This window comes from Hipposideros armiger, unplaced genomic scaffold (assembly GCF_001890085.2).
Source record: "Hipposideros armiger isolate ML-2016 unplaced genomic scaffold, ASM189008v1 scaffold_970, whole genome shotgun sequence".
NCBI classification, from domain to species: domain Eukaryota; kingdom Metazoa; phylum Chordata; class Mammalia; order Chiroptera; family Hipposideridae; genus Hipposideros; species Hipposideros armiger.
The window spans coordinates 840,082-857,192 of record NW_017732320.1 but is presented as its reverse complement, the minus strand read 5'-3'; the positions used below and the strand labels follow the sequence as shown (position 1 = coordinate 857,192).

The 17,111-nt window shown below is 64.6% G+C and overlaps 3 protein-coding genes across 3 annotated transcripts in view; 1 reads left to right on the top strand and 2 right to left on the bottom strand.

Annotated features, from left to right (window-relative positions):
• The window catches only part of GTPBP6 (GTP binding protein 6), an 8,584-nt gene extending 2,538 nt beyond the window's left edge, over positions 1 to 6,046 (bottom strand). The window contains exons 1-8 of the mRNA XM_019631013.1: positions 5,599 to 6,046; positions 5,067 to 5,204; positions 4,449 to 4,519; positions 4,149 to 4,279; positions 3,808 to 3,878; positions 2,856 to 3,014; positions 992 to 1,200; positions 28 to 176 (exon numbers count right to left, since the gene is read on the bottom strand). Coding sequence (XP_019486558.1) covers positions 28 to 176; positions 992 to 1,200; positions 2,856 to 3,014; positions 3,808 to 3,878; positions 4,149 to 4,279; positions 4,449 to 4,519; positions 5,067 to 5,204; positions 5,599 to 5,950 — 1,280 coding nt within the window. The 5' untranslated portion in view covers positions 5,951 to 6,046. The remainder of the gene's footprint in view (positions 1 to 27; positions 177 to 991; positions 1,201 to 2,855; positions 3,015 to 3,807; positions 3,879 to 4,148; positions 4,280 to 4,448; positions 4,520 to 5,066; positions 5,205 to 5,598) is intronic.
• Positions 6,047 to 6,060: 14 nt separating this feature from the next.
• LOC109375568 (uncharacterized) lies at positions 6,061 to 14,198 on the top strand. Its single transcript, XM_019631008.1, has 3 exons — positions 6,061 to 6,215; positions 9,059 to 9,682; positions 13,870 to 14,198. The coding sequence occupies exons 1-3, from the start codon at positions 6,080 to 6,082 to the stop codon at positions 14,196 to 14,198; spliced, it is 1,089 nt and encodes a 362-aa protein (XP_019486553.1). The 5' UTR covers positions 6,061 to 6,079.
• PPP2R3B (protein phosphatase 2 regulatory subunit B''beta) overlaps positions 13,700 to 17,111 on the bottom strand; it is a 32,499-nt gene continuing 29,087 nt past the window's right edge. Inside the window, exons 13-15 of the mRNA XM_019631007.1 lie at positions 16,925 to 17,043; positions 16,715 to 16,821; positions 13,700 to 14,474 (exon numbers count right to left, since the gene is read on the bottom strand). Of these exons, the coding sequence (XP_019486552.1) occupies positions 14,327 to 14,474; positions 16,715 to 16,821; positions 16,925 to 17,043 (374 nt within the window). The 3' untranslated portion in view covers positions 13,700 to 14,326. The remainder of the gene's footprint in view (positions 14,475 to 16,714; positions 16,822 to 16,924; positions 17,044 to 17,111) is intronic.

Sequence of the window (17,111 nt, the reverse complement as noted above, 5' to 3'; positions counted from 1 at the left end):
GGGGGGGGCGCAGGCGGGGCCACTCACCCGGGCAGCAGGTCCGCCTTGTTGTGCACTTCCAGCACGGAGTCCAGCAGCGGTGCGGGCAGCCGCAGGCCGCGCAGGGCCGACAGGACGCTGGCCTTCTGCAGCTCGCTCTCGGGGTGGCTCACGTCCCTCACATGCACAATCAGGTCCTGGGGACCAGGCGGGACATGTGGCCGGGACGTGTGGGGCCACCAGCCCCGCTGCACACGGGAGACCACGCAGGAGCCGGACGGCTGAGGCCCCGGGCCCGGTGGGGGTGGCTGGCACCGGAGGGCGGGGTGACGCGGCCCCTCCTGGTCCTGCCGGGCGGAGTGGCCGCTCAGCGTCTCCACCGTGTCCCACCGCACACGCGCCGGGCACCCACCCACCCAGCGGGTGCCTCATTCAAAGCTTTGGGCTGTTCCCCCTTCTGTGAATCCTAGAAGTGGCCGCTATTTCACATTTTAAAGATTGCTTTTTCACGTAATTTTAAGCATTTTACAGGTACGTTCCTTATGCAAAATGTGGAAAAGGCACAAAAGGAGAAAACAAGCCACATGTAATTCGGTCACTGGGAAAAGGCGCCCTTTATGTTTTGGGGTGTTCACTTCTAGGCTCTCTTTTTGGGAAAAACATAAGTTTTTTAAAAAAGGTTTTATTTCAGACAAGTTTTAGATTTTCAGAGAACTTGCACAGGCAGTGCGACAGTTGGCACGTAGCTGTCACCCACCCTGCTGTGTTGTCACCTTAAACATTACAGGGGCGCTTATCGCCACCAAGGGGCCAACACGGGTACAATGTCCTAACTCAACCCCGGCCTCGTTCAGATGTCACCAGCCTTTCCTTCATGAGCCTCGCTGTCTGGGGACGCCATCCAGGACGTGCCATGTCATCTGTGAGGGCACCCGGCCCCCTGCTGTGTTGTTTCAGGGGACCCAGCCCCGTTACAGGGGACTGACGACCCGGCCCCGACACCCCCACTCACCGAGTGGGCCACGTCCTCCAGGGTGGCGGAGAACGCCTCGATCAGGCTGTGGGGCAGCTGGGAGAGGAAGCCGATGGTGTCCATGTAGATGACAGTCATACGGGAGGGCAGTGACCCCGCGTGGGCCGTGACGTCCAGCGTGGCAAACAGCTGATCCCGCGGCTGGATGGCAGCGTCTCCTGTCAGAGCCCTGATCAGCGTGGTTTTTCCTGGAAGTGGGGTACAGGGACTCAGGCTGCATGAAAATCGCCTCATGTGTCCCATGTGTGCTGCTGGACCTGGGGCGGCACCACATCTGACCTCACGCCGGACCCAGGACAGCGCCACGTCTGACCCTCACACCTCCAGCAGAGGTGGCCTGAGTGTCTGTGAGGTCTCTGAGCTCCTACGTCTCCGCAGGGCCCTCGGGACGCAGTGTCAGACCACGGGGAGTCCCAGCATCGGCTGTCCAGGGTCCTGGGCCACACGGGCCCTGAAGACCACGGTGTACATGAGGAGTGATGACGGAGTCTGGGTGTGTGCTGTGTGAGGTGGGCGGGGTGTCTGTGCAGACAAAGGTGATGGTGTAGATGGGGGTGTTAGTATAGACGAGGGGGAATGGTGTGGGGGGACAGTGTAGACAGGAAGGGGACGGTGTAGACGGGGAGACAGTCTAGATGGGGGGATGCTGCAGACGAGGTTTATGGTGTACACAGAGGGTGATGGTGCAGATTGGGGTGACGGTACAGACAGACAGGGCCGTGTGTGCCTGAGGTGGTCCCCAGAGGACGGCCCCTCACTCAGCCTCTCCGGAGAAAGCAGACCTCTGTGAACCTGACTCGTGTTCAGGGCCACCCCAGTAATGGACTAGCGGACAGAGACCTCTTGGTGGCTTCATGCTGCCCCAGAGGTCACTGAGAGGGGACTTGTGACGTGGAGTGACCAGGTAGGACAGCGCAGCCCGGACGCATGTGGCGTGTCCACCACCCATCCATTTACAGTCGACATGCTCTTCGGAGGTAGGACACCGGGCCCTGGGTGGGGTGAGCACCCGGGATCAGCCGGACACCGAGTGGCAACCTCAGAAAAAGAGTGTCGGTGACGCGGCCCCAGCTGTCTGGCAGACAGGCACACACACGCATTCGCACTTCCTGGCAGGTGTGATCGTGCACGTGTGCACACACTCAGGGCTTCTGTAAGCTACACGTACTACCCAGAGGTTTTTGGTCTGCGTTTTGTGGGAAGTTACCCCATTTAGGACGCAGACTACAAGGTCCCTGAGGACGGGGTGCTGGCCACGTCACATCGCTTTTTGAGAGCACAGAGGGCTGGACCGCTCGGAGCTCAGCAAATGCTTGCTGGGTGAATACTGGAGCCGAGCACGTGAACGTGGTGCCTTTCCCGTTACTGGGGGTGCCTGTGACATGGAGCTGAGCCTCCAGAAGCAGCTCAGACTTCCGTCTCGTACACGAGATGTCGCTTAACGTGAGTGTTCAGACAAACCTCACACAATCTGAACTGGTGTTATTTCTAAGAGCGTGTCTACTGTGAATGGACTTCAAAACGTCCAGTTTTTTCTAGCGCTGAGAGTTTGGAAGCCGTCCGTCAGTGAGGGCGTCCGGTCCACTGCTGGGCACTGAATAAACACACTAGTGACTTGACTGGGTGGGGTGTCGTGGCCCCGAGAAGCTCCGGGCACCAGGGTCACCCGTTCCAGTCCGTTCTCACTGTCTGCAAGCCCTCGGTGAGTCCTGCAGCCCTGCCGTGTTTGCAAGGGGATTCACCTCAAATACACCAGCAGCACAGGAGCAGGCGGCCCCCACTTGTCACTCCTGCGCGCTCACCGGTCTGTGTGTCCCCCCCGTCTCACTCCTGCCACGCTCACCACAGTTGGTGTACCCCACAACGGAGACCACCGGGAACTCCCGCCGCCTGCGCTGTCTTCCCAGGAGCTGCCTTTTCCTCCTGAGTCTGTCCAGAGCCTTTCGGATCTTCACTTCCTTCTCCTTCAAGAGACGCTGCTGAACCTGCATGAAAGACTCGCCTGGAAACAGCCAAGGGGGTGAGTCGGTGCGCACCCCCGTGGACAGCGGCAAGAGCAAGCGGGGGGCAGGCAGCAGCGCTCAAGGCCTCTAGGCAGCCACCCCCAACTTCTGGCCTCTGAGGTCACTTGGGCTCTCCTTTACTCAGCAGGAAGAGCCCCTGAAGCACAGCCCCCCAATATCCACAGTAGACTGAGTGGTGACCCAAAGATGTGTCCACGTCCTGAACCCCAGAGCCTGGGAACGGGACCGTATCTGAAAATGGGGTTTTTGCAGATGGGACTGAGTGAGGGGTCTGAGAGGAGGGCGTCGTGGATCAGAGGGGCCCTGACTCCAACGACAGCGTCCTTATCAGGGACAGAAGAGGAGGGACATACAGAGGGGACGCCACGTGGAGACGGAGGCAGAGATGGGAGGGAGGTGGCCACCCGCCCAGGGATGCCTGGAGCCCCCAGGAGCTGGACGGGGCAGGAGGGACCGTCCCCTGGGGCCTCCGGAGGGAGCGTGGCCCTGGGACACCTTGATGACAGACTCGTGGTCTCTGCAGGGGCGTGGGGAGCAGAGGAGTGGAGAGGAGGACGCATTTCTGGTGTTTTAAGCCCTGGGTTTGTGGCCCTGTCACAGCCGCCCCAGGAGACCACCTGGATGCCTAGCTTGTTTGACTGACTGCAGACGAGCCCCATGTGCAGCCGTGGCCCCATCAGGGTCTCTCAGGGATGCTGTCCCCTTCCTAGAGGTGGCCGCTGTGACATCCCCCGTTTACTGCATCAGATGACAAGACCTCGGACACGTTACCTGACCCCATGATATAGCGAGAGCCCCCTCCTCGGCCGTCCAGGCGGGCAACGTCGTTTTTCAGGTTGGACCTGGTGTGGCAACAGGGAGAAGACACACAGGCCCATGCAGTGAGAATGGAGCGGGCACGTCACATGTGAGGGCGAGGACAGAACTTTGGGTGGGGACTCTGCACGGAGCACGCGTGCACTGGGGTTCCCCCTCCTGCGAGGGCCTGCGTCAGAGGCACAGAGGATCCCTCCCACACTGGGTGACGTCCTCACAGTGCGGACGGGTCCATCCTTACTACACTGAACGACAGGGGTGCCGCTGTGGGCCGCAAGTCCGCGTCGTGCCACTACCTCAGCAGGGGGAGCTCCGCCAACGCCACCTGGAGCCGCGCCTCCCTGGTCCGCGCGTTGCAGCGGAAAATGTGCAGCACCACGGTGAAGCGGTCGAACACCCGCACGCCCCAGGCAGCCTCCAGCTCTTTCTAGGAAAGGAGAACACGTGACGGGGTGCGCACTGGCGCCCAGGCCTACCGCGGGACCTCAGGCGAGGGGCACGGGACACTCTCCCGAGACCCTGCGTCCTGTGTCCCTCGTGGGGAGGCTGACCAAGGCCTCGGCAGAGGGTGGACAGCACAGCACGGCCCCCAGTACCTTGGTGGGCGTGGACATCCTCTCCACGTTCAGGAAGACCGCTGTGAGTCCCGCCAAGCCTCGAATTCTTTCTAAGGGAGACAGGGTCCCGTTAGGATGACTGTCGCAGGACGACCCTGCACTCTGCTTGGCTGTGTCACCGGACTCTCTGAGCACGGTGTTGGGGACATCTGGGGTGTGGGTCAGGGTCGAGGGGTCACACAGAGGTCACATGACCCCATGGGGACTGAATGCATCTAAGACTTGGGGCAACAGGCAGGCAGTGAGCTGCCTTGCACACCTGCTGGGCTCGCTGCTCTGAACTGTGAGCCGGACGACAGTGTGTGGCGGGGGCCGTAGGAGAGCGGGTCCACAGGCAGGACCCACGCCTGGGCACTCAGAGTGGCTGTCAGGCGGCCCGGACGGAGAGCTGGGCTGCGGGCCATGGGGCCGGCCTGCACCCGACTCCAAACTGCCCACCTCTGGGGCCTCGCCTGAGTTCCATGGGGATGTCGGGCTTTTCCCGCATCGGCTCCAGTTTCCCGAGGCCACCTCAGCCCCGCAGAGCGGCAGCCTGTGCTTGTGCTGGTCCTCCTGGGAGTGGGAGAGGAAGGACAGGGGCGCGAGCGCTGGACCCACCCGTCAGATGTTCCAAGGTCCCTTTGCCAAAGATGAGCTTCCTGTCGGGCGTCTTGGTGGGCACCACCATGGTCTCCACCACCGACCAGCCGTCCAGCGTGCGGACCAGCGCCTCTGCCTCTGCCACCTGCCACTCAGCTACGGGGAGAGGTGCGTCCTGGGTGCGGGTGCTTCTAGTGGGACCACCGGCGGGCTGGGAGGGAGGCTCAGGTCTGCCCCGACAGCAGCGCCCCCAGAAAGCCCCATCCTACGAGTTCACGCCAAGTCCAGCCCCCCAGAAGCCCGCCCCTCAGCGTCTCCGCCCCATCAGCTCCGACACTCAGAAGCCCCGCCCTATCAGGTCCAGCCCTGGAGCCCCGCCCCTCAGGCCCCGCCCTCTGAGCCCCGCCCCCGCTCCCGCCAGTCATGCAGTCCCGCCCCCTCAGGCCCCTGCCCTATCAAGTCCAGCCCTGGAGCCCCGCCAGCCCTGCAGTCCCGCCCCCTCAGCTCCCCGCCCTATCAGGTCCAGCCCTGGAGCCCCGCCCCCGGTTACCTCGCGTCAGCTGCGGCTTCCCGGGTCCCCACTTGACCTCAGGGTGAACCAAGCACACGCGCTGGGCCCCCGCCGGCAGCACAGGCTCGCTCCGCAGCAGCTCCTCCTCCTCCTCCTCCGCATCCTCTGGCTCCTCCTCCTCCTCCTCCTCGGCTCCCGCTCGGCTTCTCCGGCCATCCGCACGTGGGCCGCGGCCTCCGCCCCCTCTCCCCTGCAGGTCCCCGGGGCCGAGGGCGGCGAGCGCGCGCAGGGGGCAGGGCGGCAGCGGCGGCGCGGCCCTCAGAGCCGGGCATTTGCGAACCACGCGAGAGAGCCAGGCGCGCGGGCGGACGGCGGCCCGCAGGGCCCACATCCTGCGTCCCCGGAACGCGATTGGGCGGGGCCTCGGGGGACGAGCTCCGGTGCGGGCTTCTCATTGGTCGCTCGGCGTCACGTGCTCGCCGGCGCCTGATTGGTGCAGGGTCGCGGGAGGCAGGGCCGGATGCAGGGCGGGGTTAGCGTTGTTTTTCCGTGCGGGCGGCGGGTCCCGCTCCAGGTGGCGCCGCGGGCGGTGTCGGGGGTCCGGTCCCCGCGGGGGTCCCGACCTCCGCCTTGCGGGACCGAACGCAGTCTCAGGGGTCCGAGGTTTTCCTTGGGGGTCCGAGCCTGTCCCCAGGGTCCCCAACTCTGCTGGGCTCTGGAGTCCGGCAGGGGAGCGTCCCAACTGCTGGGGACCTATCAGGTCCAGCCCTGGGGTCCCCAGACCCTGCCTGGGGGGGTCCCATCCTCCGGAACCCCAGACCCTGCCTTGGGGGGGTCCCATCCTCCAGAACCGCAGACCCTGCTTGGGGTCCCTGGTGCCATCCTCAGGGGTCCGGAGCGGTGCTTGGGGGTTCCGAAGTCTGCGCTGGTTGGTTGTCGCAGGCTCTGCCTCGGTGCAGGTTCAGCTGGTCCGTGTGTGTTGGGGAGTCACAGCCGAGCGCACTGGGTCCCGCAGAGGGAGAGGCGGGCTGGCTTCCAAACGGCGTCCCTGCTACTCAGAGGCGTCCGTTGCATCCTCCAGGCGGCGTCCGAGACGCGGGTGTGAGAGGGGCTCACAGGGTCCCAGCTGTCACTGAGTGTGTGCACGTGTGTGCATGTGTCTGGCGGGAGGGGGCTTGTGTTTACTGGAGAGCAGATTTAATTCCAACGTTCGTTTTTAAGTGTCTGCAGACAGCCGCGGCCTTTGTGATATTTCAGGAGACGATGTGACCACGTCCTTGTAACAGAAGGAGGGACATGGCAGAGGACTGGACACAGATGTAGCCCAAAGGCGCGGAAACGCGGTTGCCTCAGGAGTGGTTGTGGGGGTTGAAGGCAACGTTTGAGATGGTGCGTTGTTCGCAGCGCCTGTCAATACGCACGTGACCAGGCTGTGCAGATTAGCGATTTACATCATTACCTTAAAGGAAGCGGTGGATTCTTAGAATCTTGACCCCACGTGGCCAGTGACGCCCTAGGCGGGCTGTCATTCCTGGGCTATTTCCCTGCTGACAGCATGAGACACTGACCTACAACTTGGGATAATGACGTCACGGATGTGTGAGTTCTGGTGGCCGTGTTTCTGTGGCTGGCCCCCCTGCCGCTCTATCGTGACGGCTGGAGAGAGCCAGATGGACAGGAACGGGGATGAATGGGTCCGTGGGAAAACCACAAGGTCCTGTGTCCTTTGGGCGGGGCTGGGGATGGCTCGTCGTGCTCTGAGGTGCTGGGGTGCATGCAGGGCTGGCGGGGACCCCGGAACTCTGCAGGCAGAGGACTGTTCACCATCAGCTGGGGAGCATGCTGCGTGTGGCCCAGTCACGCCGCCTGGTGGGAGACTCAGGCAGGACCCTCGTTCCAAGTCCTCCACGTGGACAGTGCGGCCCGAGTTGGGCCCAGAGCGGGGTGAGCTGAGGGTTCCTGAGGTCCCAGAGCTCATCCCAGCAGCTGGGGCCCACCCAGCACAGCCACTGTCCTGACCAGGGGGATGTGACCCCAGGTGCAGAGTCTGGAAGGTGGGGACACCTGGCGAGTGAGGACATGTGACCCCAAGGGCAGGGTCTGGGAGGCGAGGTCACCTGGTGAGAGTGGATATGTGACCCCAGGTGCAGGGTCTGGGAGGTGGGCACCCTGGGGAGTGTGGATGTGTGACCCTAGGTTCAGGGTTTGTGGGGCCATATCGCTGTCACCACATTTTTCTGGTTCAGTGTCACGTCTGGGATAGACCCTGCAGTGTCTGCCTCTCTTTCTGATTGCTCCAGGATGTGAATATCAGGGTGTTGCTCTGAAGCACCCCGTGGTACCATTTCTCCTTTCTTAGGTCTTGTCCTATTGATATGGGGACAGGGACCGTTACGGGGTGGGGGTGGGGGGGTCTGTGTGCTGCTGAGGATCAATAACTCCTGCTCTTATTGGGGTAACCGCTGTCCCAGGTCCCCCCTGGAAGTAGCTCAGACAGCACTGACCAGCCCCCCCAAAGGATGGTCCCCAATGCACAGCCCAAGGGTATGGGTGACGGCCCCCCAGGCGGGGAGCTGGTCCTCACAGCTGTCTGTGGGACAGCACAAGGGGCCTCGCTTATTGGTGACAAAGGGGAGTCAAATTGGAATCTCAATTAGCAAGACGTCATTTTAAAAATGTATTTCTTGGGATAGCCGAGTGGCTCTGTTGGTTAAGAGCTTGCTGAAGAGTGTGAGCCCTGAGCAACAGCGGTTTGATTCCAGGCCCGAGCTGAGCTGCCAACAGGTGGCAGGATGGCTCAGCTAAAAAAAAAAAAAAAATGTATTTCTCTCCCTTTCTCTGTCTGCCCCCCCCCCTTCACTCCCTCGCTTTCTCTCCTCCCTTGCCTTCCCGGTGGCGCACAGTCTGCGTGGCTCCTGGAATTTGTTGGTAGTGCCTGGTTTTCAGCTTTTCCTCGCGTTCTCTAAACTCCCTTATTTAAAGGTCTGCGGTCGCACATGCTTTGACTTAAGGTCGGATGGGACTTGCGTTGAAAGCCGGGCTCATGTCACTGACGCTCGCGGTGCAGAAGGCGTGCCATGCACCGTGGCGCAGGACGCGCGGGGCTGGCCGTGAAGGCCGTGTGCGCTTACCCGGAGGGTTTCCAGCGCTGCTCGGTGTTGGGAGCCATGAGAGCTGCTTGCTACTTGATACTTTCTGCAGCCTAAGCAAATGTCTGTGCAGATCCTGATAGTCTCTGGTAAAAACAGCAAGACCTTGAGAACAAGGAACCAGGTGCAGTTACAGCCTTGAGACAAGTATACTTAGTATAACTGCCTAACGAGCAGGAGGTGTTGCTTATCTAGCAGGGACAGAGGGTGATAATGTTAATTGCATGGTCTTATGCTTTGCACGCACGTAGTGTCTCCCTTACATATGCTTTGTAAAATAAACTAGGGGCTTCAGTATGTACTGGAGTCCTCCCGGTAACTCTCTCTTCTGTCTCTTGTTTAAATCCTAGCGCCCCCACCCCCCCCTCAGGACTGTTCGACATATCGGCTGGCTCCGATAGCTCGGTCGCAGCCCTTTCGTAGTGCCAGGCAGGCGGGGAAGATATTTGGAATAAAGCCACGGCAGCGGCGCCCCCACAGCCCCTGGCGTCTCCCCGGGCAGCTTCAGGGCTCCGGCTCTCCTCCTCCGAAGCGCCCCCCGCGCCTGGAAGTCCAGAGGAAGATCGTTGGTTGGTTCTTTGGGGTCGCTGTGATTGTGACCCTGAAATCACTGACATGGGATCGTGGCGTGTGTTTCCTGGGCCAAGTGTTACCCGCGACCGAGCGCAGCCCACGTCGGACCGCAGCGTTACTCCGGCTTCCCGTAGAAAACGGGACAACGGCAAAGCCACCGCGTATGTTAGTGTTTCTTTTCCGGGAAAAGCAAGTGCGGACGGGCCCGGCCGCCTGCCGACCTCAGCCTGCTGCCGCCACACGGAGTCCCGTTTCCGTCGTGTCCTCGGGAGCAGCGAGGGAGGGGACAGACCGCTGGCTTTGGGTTGGGGGGACGGGCGGCGGGGGGGGGAGCTCGGGCTGGAGGAAAAGCTGCCGCCCGCGTCCTTGTCCCGCCTCCGGCGTCGGCCGGGACGCGCACGGTGAAGCTGACACCCAACGGGGTCGATCACAAGGGGGCGCTCAACGTTTATCTGAAACCGAGTCAAAAAAGATTTTCACATACAGGGCCTTGATTTTTTTTTTAATGTAATTTTTTAAAGTTTATTGTAAGTTAAGCTCAGTAAAAAGGGATTTGCTACAAAGTGCAGAGAAGTACAGAGCGCTACCCAGCGTGTGAAAACACGCATCGCTCGTGCTGGACCGTAACGCGCGGAACGTGCCGGCGCCGGGTCCGCCCTGTGCACGCGCAGCGTCCGCGCCCCCCGGTCCACGCGCGGGGTTGGCTCAGCTCCCACCCCCACGGAGCCTCCACCGCCCGCTCTGTCTTCGCTCTGCCTATGGGCGGCTCTGGGGACCCCCGCGGGTAGAGCCCCGCACCCCGTGAGTGGGGACCCCCGCGGGTGGAGCCCCGCAGGCCGTGAGTGGGGACCCCCGCGGGTGGAGCCACGCAGGCCGTGAGTGGGGAGCCCCGCGGGTGGAGCCCCGCAGGCCGTGAGTGGGGAGCCCCGCGGGTGGAGCCCCGCAGGCCCGGCGCCTCGTCGTTTCGCAGACGCAGCCTTTGGGTTCTGCAGCTCGGCCGGCTCTGCGGCCGGAGGAGGCGCCTGCCTGCGCGGGGACGGCGCCCGGTGCCGCGGCGGGACCCGACCCTGAGGCCGCGTGGGCCCCCCCCCCCTCTGGCAGGGACGCCCGCCCCCGGGGACAGCGTGGGGACAGCGTGTGCCGCGCGACCTTCCGTGGTGACTTGGCGCCCCCTCGTGGTCGCTCAGCGCGGGTGCCGCCTGCCGGCCCCTCGGGCGGGGGTGGGGGGGGTGGAGCTTCAGCGGCCGAGGGACCGCGGACGAGCCGGGTGTCACCCGGGGGAAGGGGACCCAGGCTCGGGCCTGACAGGCGCTTGCAGCCCGCATCGCGACACCGATGGTGCGGGGGGACCCGAGGGCCCGCTCTGGACGGCGTGGGGTGGCCCTGGAGCCCCGAGGCCCCGAGACACTGGTCTGCGAGGGCACTCCCTGCGCGGCCCCGCCCTTTGTTCTGGGGACAGCCGCCCGCCTGGCCCGCGTGGGGTCCTCGTACTGCCTGGTGACACCCCCACACACACACCGAGGGAATGGGCTGCTGGCTGAGGTGACTTGCTGGCATTTGTCGTGTCCTGAGGGGCCGCGTCCATGCCCACGGGGTCCTCAGGGTGCTGCGTGGGGGACAGAGGCCGAGAGCCGAGGGGACGGAGCGTGGGGACACGTGTGGAGGGAAGACCCTGCCAACAGCCCACAGCTCATCCTTTAAGGCTTTCGGGTCGGAGGGGAGGACCAGTGAGTGACTCGGTGGGACAAGCAGGTGCAAGACGGAGGGTGATGCAGGACTGGGGCTCTCCTGGCCCTCGGGCTGCTCACCGGGGTGTGTCCTGTCCCCGGCGGAGGTCACCGGCTGGCTCACCGGGGTGTGAGCAGGAAGGCAGCTGTGACATTGGGCCCTCCCTTCTGTAAATTTAAGGTGGGCGCGTTGCGGCTTTTCAGCCACAGTCCCCTCAGGGCTCTGTGTGGCCTCAGGGTCGGGTACAGAACCTGGGGGGTTTGGGGACGACGGGCTGGGTCAGCCACCCTCCGGCTGCCTGTCCCCTCTGGTCACCCTGCAGGGCACAGCTGACAGGGTGGTGTGCGCCTGGGGCTGTGTACGTGGAGGGCTCAGGCCTGCGTGTGGGCGTCCGTGGGGTGAGCCAGGTGCCGGCGTTTCATTCGTGGACGTGGGAGCTGGGAGGGAGTCGGTATCCGCTGGCGCGATGGAGGCCCGCGCCCCCGGGGAGGGCAGGGTCGCTGGCGGGTCCCTCCGTGCTCGGCCAGAGGAGGACACACACCCTGCCGCCTGGCGGGCGTCCTCTTGGCCCCACGGACCACCCAGGGCCCTTTCATGGGGGCATCCCTGGTTCAGCCTGGGGCGAGGGGGTCACCACGGAGAAGCAGACGTGCTTCACAGACTGACCCCCAACACTGCTGCCGCCATCTGCACCGTTTCCCACTGTAACGTCACAGGGTGGGGACAGGAAGGACATGTGGATGAATGTCCAGGGACGTCTTTCAATGTGGGTCCCACCAGGGGGCCCAGGACGTAACAGTGCGAATGTCTGCACTTGGTCTAGGGGTTCCTCTCACACTGTAATCGACACTCAGGGGAGTTCAAGGGTCCCCCCAAACTGACCCTTCCGACCAACTGCCCCTCCCCACACTCCAGCAGCCAGAGCTGACGTGGCAGGACCCTTCCTCTCTGAGGGGCGGGCAGCCTCCCTCACCTGCCCCGGTGGATGGACAGATTGTCTCATCCAGGTGTTGACCGGTGGACAATGATGGACACCCTCGTATGCCCCCGTGTGGAGAGACGGACGGTCAGGCTTCTGGGACCGGGCACGGACGGACAGAGGGAAGCACGGAGGGAAGGCCTCTGCCAGTGACCCAGGGCCTGGCCCCAGGCACCAGACCGTCCCCCGGGCCCTGCGCTGTGCGGCCTTCTCCGCGCCCTCACACAGACAAGTGCGTTTGTCTCTGGTCATTTAAATGGCACACAGTGGGGCGAACGGGAGCACAGGGAGGGCGTCCAGCCGCTCTCCCCAAGCCGCCCCCCCACCCGACCCCCCACTTCCTCCTCTGGCTTGTCCTTTTCCTTTTGCCCTGGAGTTCAGCGCTCACAAACGCGGCCGTCGGGGCACCGTGTTTCCTGTCCTGGTGGAAGGGCTGGAATTAGCCAGCACAGCTCGCCCAGGCGGCCACCGCTCTTCACGGGCTGTCTGGGACCCTCTGCACCTGAGGCCCACGGCGTCCTCCATGCGGGAGGCCGTGTGGATACGCCTTCCTGAGGCAGACGTGGTCTGTGTCCTGGGCTGCGTGGTCCCCTGTGGTGGCATCACTGACAACCACAAACCTGGGGCTCACCACCACAGGAACTGACCTGCGCCCGTCCTGGAGGCCAGGAGGCTGCCACCAAGGTGTCCCAGGGCCGCGCTCCCTCCGGAGGCCCCAGGGGACGGTCCCTCCTGCCCCGTCCAGCTCCTGGGGGCTCCAGGCCACATGTGCTCCGCCCTCAGGCTGCCAGAAAGGTGGATGGGTCCAGCGTTGGGCCGTCAGGGACACATCTTCAGGTGCCATCCTGGCTGCTGTCCCTGGTGCCCAGGGGGGAGGGGCCCCCCTGGAGGCTGAGGGAGTCCGGGGCCCGGAAAGGCTGGAGTATCCCGTGTCCCTGGGTCAACTGTCAGGGAGGAGCTGCCTGGGGGGGCTGTGGGGGCTTCAGTGTTCCGTGTCGTCCTCCACGGGTGCCGGCGGTGGGGCCGCGGTGTGCGGAACAGGACGGAGGGGGACCCGGGAGGAGCCGTAGCCCCGGCAGGGGGACCCCCGTTACTGCCCTCCCTTTGGATAAGGGGGTGCTCCTGCCTCGTCGCTCTTGTGCTGGGGCCAAACCAGAGCCCTGCAGGACACCGGAGGGGCCGGCCTGTATAGCCAGCCCCGTGGGGACCAGGGAGCGATGTTGGGGGTCTCCCCTTTCGTGTTTGTAGGCCCCCAACCCCACTTGTGCAGATGAGAGCTGAGGCGGGAGGCAAGCAAGCACATCCCTGCAGGGACCTTGGCCTGGGAACCTGGGACCCCGTGACATCCCTGTCCCCACGCGAGGCTGACTTCTGCAGGTCCCTCCCTCCCTGCCGCCCGGGCTCGGGGGGTCGCTGCCTGAGGGCAGCGTGTGTGTCCCAGAGTCTCCCCTCTCCTCCCCCTGGGGAGTGAAGGCCTGGGACAGGGGCGCCAGGACCACGGTGGCTGCAGGGCCAGCAGCACCGCCTGGAGGGTCCCACTGCTGGGGACACTCGGGCCTCAGGTCCTGTGACCTGCACCAGTGGGCTTCCAGCCCCCGAAAGCTGTGCCCACCCCGGTGACGCTGTGTTCTGGTGGCAGTGTCCCCTCTGTGAACGGTAGTCTCCGTGCCGCGGGCTGTGGGCTGCTGGCTGAGGGAGCAGAGCCAGCGGCTGAAAATCCTTAAATTATTTATTTGAAAATACAAACGTGATCTCGTAAAACATTTTAAACTGCTCTACACAGCAAATAAAAGCTAACTTTACATACTTTGTACATTGAGGGGGAGACGGTCGGATAATCGGGGTCGCGCCCTCCCCCTGCGTGGGGCTGTGGCCGCGAAGGGCCCGGCGCGGGGCCCGTGCCGGCGGACGTGCGGCTCCCGGAAGCTTCTGACTCGCGGCTGGACGAGAACACAGCCGCCGACGCCCCGAAGCCCGAGCAGGTCCCACGGCTGAGGCGGATCCTCGCGGAGCAGAAACCGGTTCCCCTCCGGCGTGGAGCGGCGCCCGGGACGCGGCACGTCTCCCGTCGCCTCGGCTCGAGGGCCGCGCAGCAGGGCCGCCCGTGTCCTTTCCCGCCAGGCCCGGCTTTGAGGACACGCGCCGGGCTCCGCAGGACGGGTGGGGACACGCTCCCAGGACCAGCTCTGACCAGCTCCCGTGCTGAATAAATAAAACGTATCATTCCGTACAAACGCACTTCATTTTCCGTAAAAGAGCTCAACCATCACACAGCTGTTTGTTTTGCAGAAGCCGCTGCACCGGCTGGCTGCCACAGACAGTCCCCAGGGGCCGCGGGTCACGAGGGCTGCAGGTCGTCCCCACTCTCGTACTCGTACAGGTCGACGGGGCCCAGCGCGGACGGCGCCTCGAAGAAGGGCCTCTGGGCCAGCGGGGACCGCAGCGCGCTCAGCTTCTGGTCCACGGGGCTCAGCTCGGCCTCGTACCTGCAGGGGGCACGGTGAGGGCGCGGTGAGGGCGCGGGAGGGCCTCGCGGGGACACAGGAGGGGCCTGGTGGGGACACACTAGGGGACACGGTGGGAGAACAGGGGCCCAGTGGGGACATGAGGGGCCGGGGAACAGCAGCGCAGAGCAGGGGAGCGCCGTGCGGCACCCAGACCGGCAGGTGGCACTCCCACACGACCTGACAGGTGAGCCTCGGGCGGCCGCTAACTCTGGGCCCATCCGTGGTGAGTCCCACCCCCACGCACCGGGAGACGTCCCTGTCCCCCGCAATGACAGCCGGAGAACAGGAGGAGGGGACACTCCCCGTCGCGTCCCAGGAGGCCAGCATCCCGCCCCCCAACGACACACTGTCCCAGGGCAAGGGCGGGGTCTGCAAACAGGAGGTGTGAGTACAGACGCACGTGTGACGTAAGGAAGACACGTCACGGCCAAGTGGGGGTATCTGGGGGCGCAAGGCGGGCAGCCATCGGACGCCACTCTAAGTCACGGCCACACCAGCCCACAGAGGGAGCCCGTTTGGCCCAGAGCACCTGCAAACTGTTCCCATCTCTGGAAGCTGGGGGAGAGGGTCCCCAGCCGATAAAGGACGTTAAGAAATGGCACCATCTGCCACACGTCACCGTGGACGGTGCGTCCCGTGTGCCTGGGACGGGGACAGCAGGGCGCTGGCCCCGACATGACACAGCAGGAAGGAAGGACGGACCGTGCAGAGCTCAGGACGCCGTCTCGCTGCCCGGGTGACACAGCCGTGTGCACGGCCAGAACCCCAAGACCCCGGGACAAAGTGAGCGGACCACCAGCTGCAGCTCAGGGAGGCCGTGTCTCCAGGTCCCAGCGGCGACACCGGGACACACATGCGAACTCAAAGGACCCAAGTTCCGAAGTCCACGTCCCACGAGAACCCGTGAGGCCCCCACCGGAGGAGCCAAGTCCCTGCGGAAGACTCAGGTGGGGACCGAGTGCAGGTGGGGTGCGTGGACCAGGAAGGCCAGCATGCTAGGGCGCCACCTGCCCCCACACGGACCATCAGCACCAACGTGACACCCCACTCAGCAGCGTGTTCTCAGGAATGAGAACAGGGCACGTGCCGTGGCTGTCACCGCAGGACGGCCGGGTCACCATGCGGCTCCAGGGAGGAGACGTTGGTCGGGGAACGGGCAGTCACACAGGCGCTGGGACAGTGTCCCCGAATCGGCCCTCAGAGATGAGCCGGCCTGGTCATGGTGTCACCATGCAAACACTGCACGGCCCAATCAACGTCCCCGTCCCTGCGGGACTTTCTACGGCTACGGCTGACCGCACCGCCACCCGCCGTTCAGGGACAGGCAGGCAGCAGGCGAGACCACGCGCTCGGCACGGCCACTCCGGGGCTGCGGTGCTCGCCGGGAGGGATCCACCCCGGACGGTGTCGTGCAGACAGGCGGACAGGACGGGGCAAGCTCAGGCACAGAGCACCCACGGCCGGTCCTCGGGGAGGGCGCCGGGCCAGCTCCGAGGGGGGCGTGACACGGTCGGTGCCGGGCCAGCCGGACACCAGAGGTGACAGGGCCGGGCCCACCCTGCGCCCACGGGAGGCTCCCCAGCCATCGCACAGCGAGACCCCAGCGCAGGTCAGTGAGTCCTGGAAGCCCCGCGCCCTGTGAGGCCGCGAGTTCTGCGGGGACGGCGGCTCAGCCGGGAAGGCCGGCAGCCCGGGCCTTTCATCCGCACGAGTGTCCACTCGGCAGCGCAGGACAGTGACCAGTGACACGACAGGACAGTGAGGCCGCGTCTGACCAAGGACTGTGCTCAAGGACATGGGGACCCACCCTTAGGACCCAGTAACAGAAAACGCAGAGTGAGGACGGGTGACACGTCACCCAGACAGATGCACGGGGCCCACAAGGACCTGCCACAGGGCGTGAGACCCCGAACGCCAGCACTGCGGGGACGCAGCGTGGTGCACGTGCCCCGGGCAGCTGCTGAGGGGGCCGCCCCACAGCTACCATGTGGCTCACTGTCCCCTACGAACGGGGCCCAGACGGGTGAGGACGCCCCTTGTGAAACCAGCACAGTGGCTTCACTCTCAGAAACGTGCCCCAAACCTGCAGCCAAGCCACCGGCACGCGGCCTGGTGGGTGAGAGACGTCCCCGCAGCACGGGGCGCTGCTCAGCGGGGACACACAAGGAGCTCGCTGGCCCTGCGTCCCCACGTCCCCGCGTCCCCGCGTCCCCACTCACCCGTCCTCCCAGGGCTCGCCCGCAGCCTCCTCGGCCACCAGGATGTCGTACTCCTCCGCGGCGTACTTCTCCCAGTCCGACAGCTCGGGGCCCTCGGTCTCGCTCTCCTGCGTCACACGTGTGTCACGGGGCGCGGCCCACGCTCCCCGCCTCACCCACGGCAGGGACACCCCTGCACCTCCGCCCCGCACCCCATCCCGGTCCCCTCACCCTCAGCAGGGACGCCTGCTCCTTCTGCTCATGCTCCAGGTACTTCTCGATGTTGAAGAAGGTGTCGAAGAAGACGTTGGCCATCTTGCATCTCTTCAGGTCGTGCAGCGTGATCTTCCCTGAGGAGTGTGGGCGGCGCACACGTCACCCCGGGCGCTGCACACGTGGCCCGGGGATGGTGCACACG

What these genes read in the sequence shown, in the direction of transcription:
- LOC109375568 (XM_019631008.1), top strand. Translation starts at nt 6,080, where the DNA reads ATGCAGGGCGGGGTTAGCGTTGTTTTTCCGTGCGGGCGGCGGGTCCCG. An exon ending in GACCGAACGCAGTCTCAGGG is followed by an intron (nt 6,216 to 9,058) that starts GTCCGAGGTTTT and finishes TTTAAATCCTAG; the next exon opens with CGCCCCCACCCCCCCCTCAG. An exon ending in CGTCGGCCGGGACGCGCACG is followed by an intron (nt 9,683 to 13,869) that starts GTGAAGCTGACA and finishes GTGGCCGCGAAG; the next exon opens with GGCCCGGCGCGGGGCCCGTG.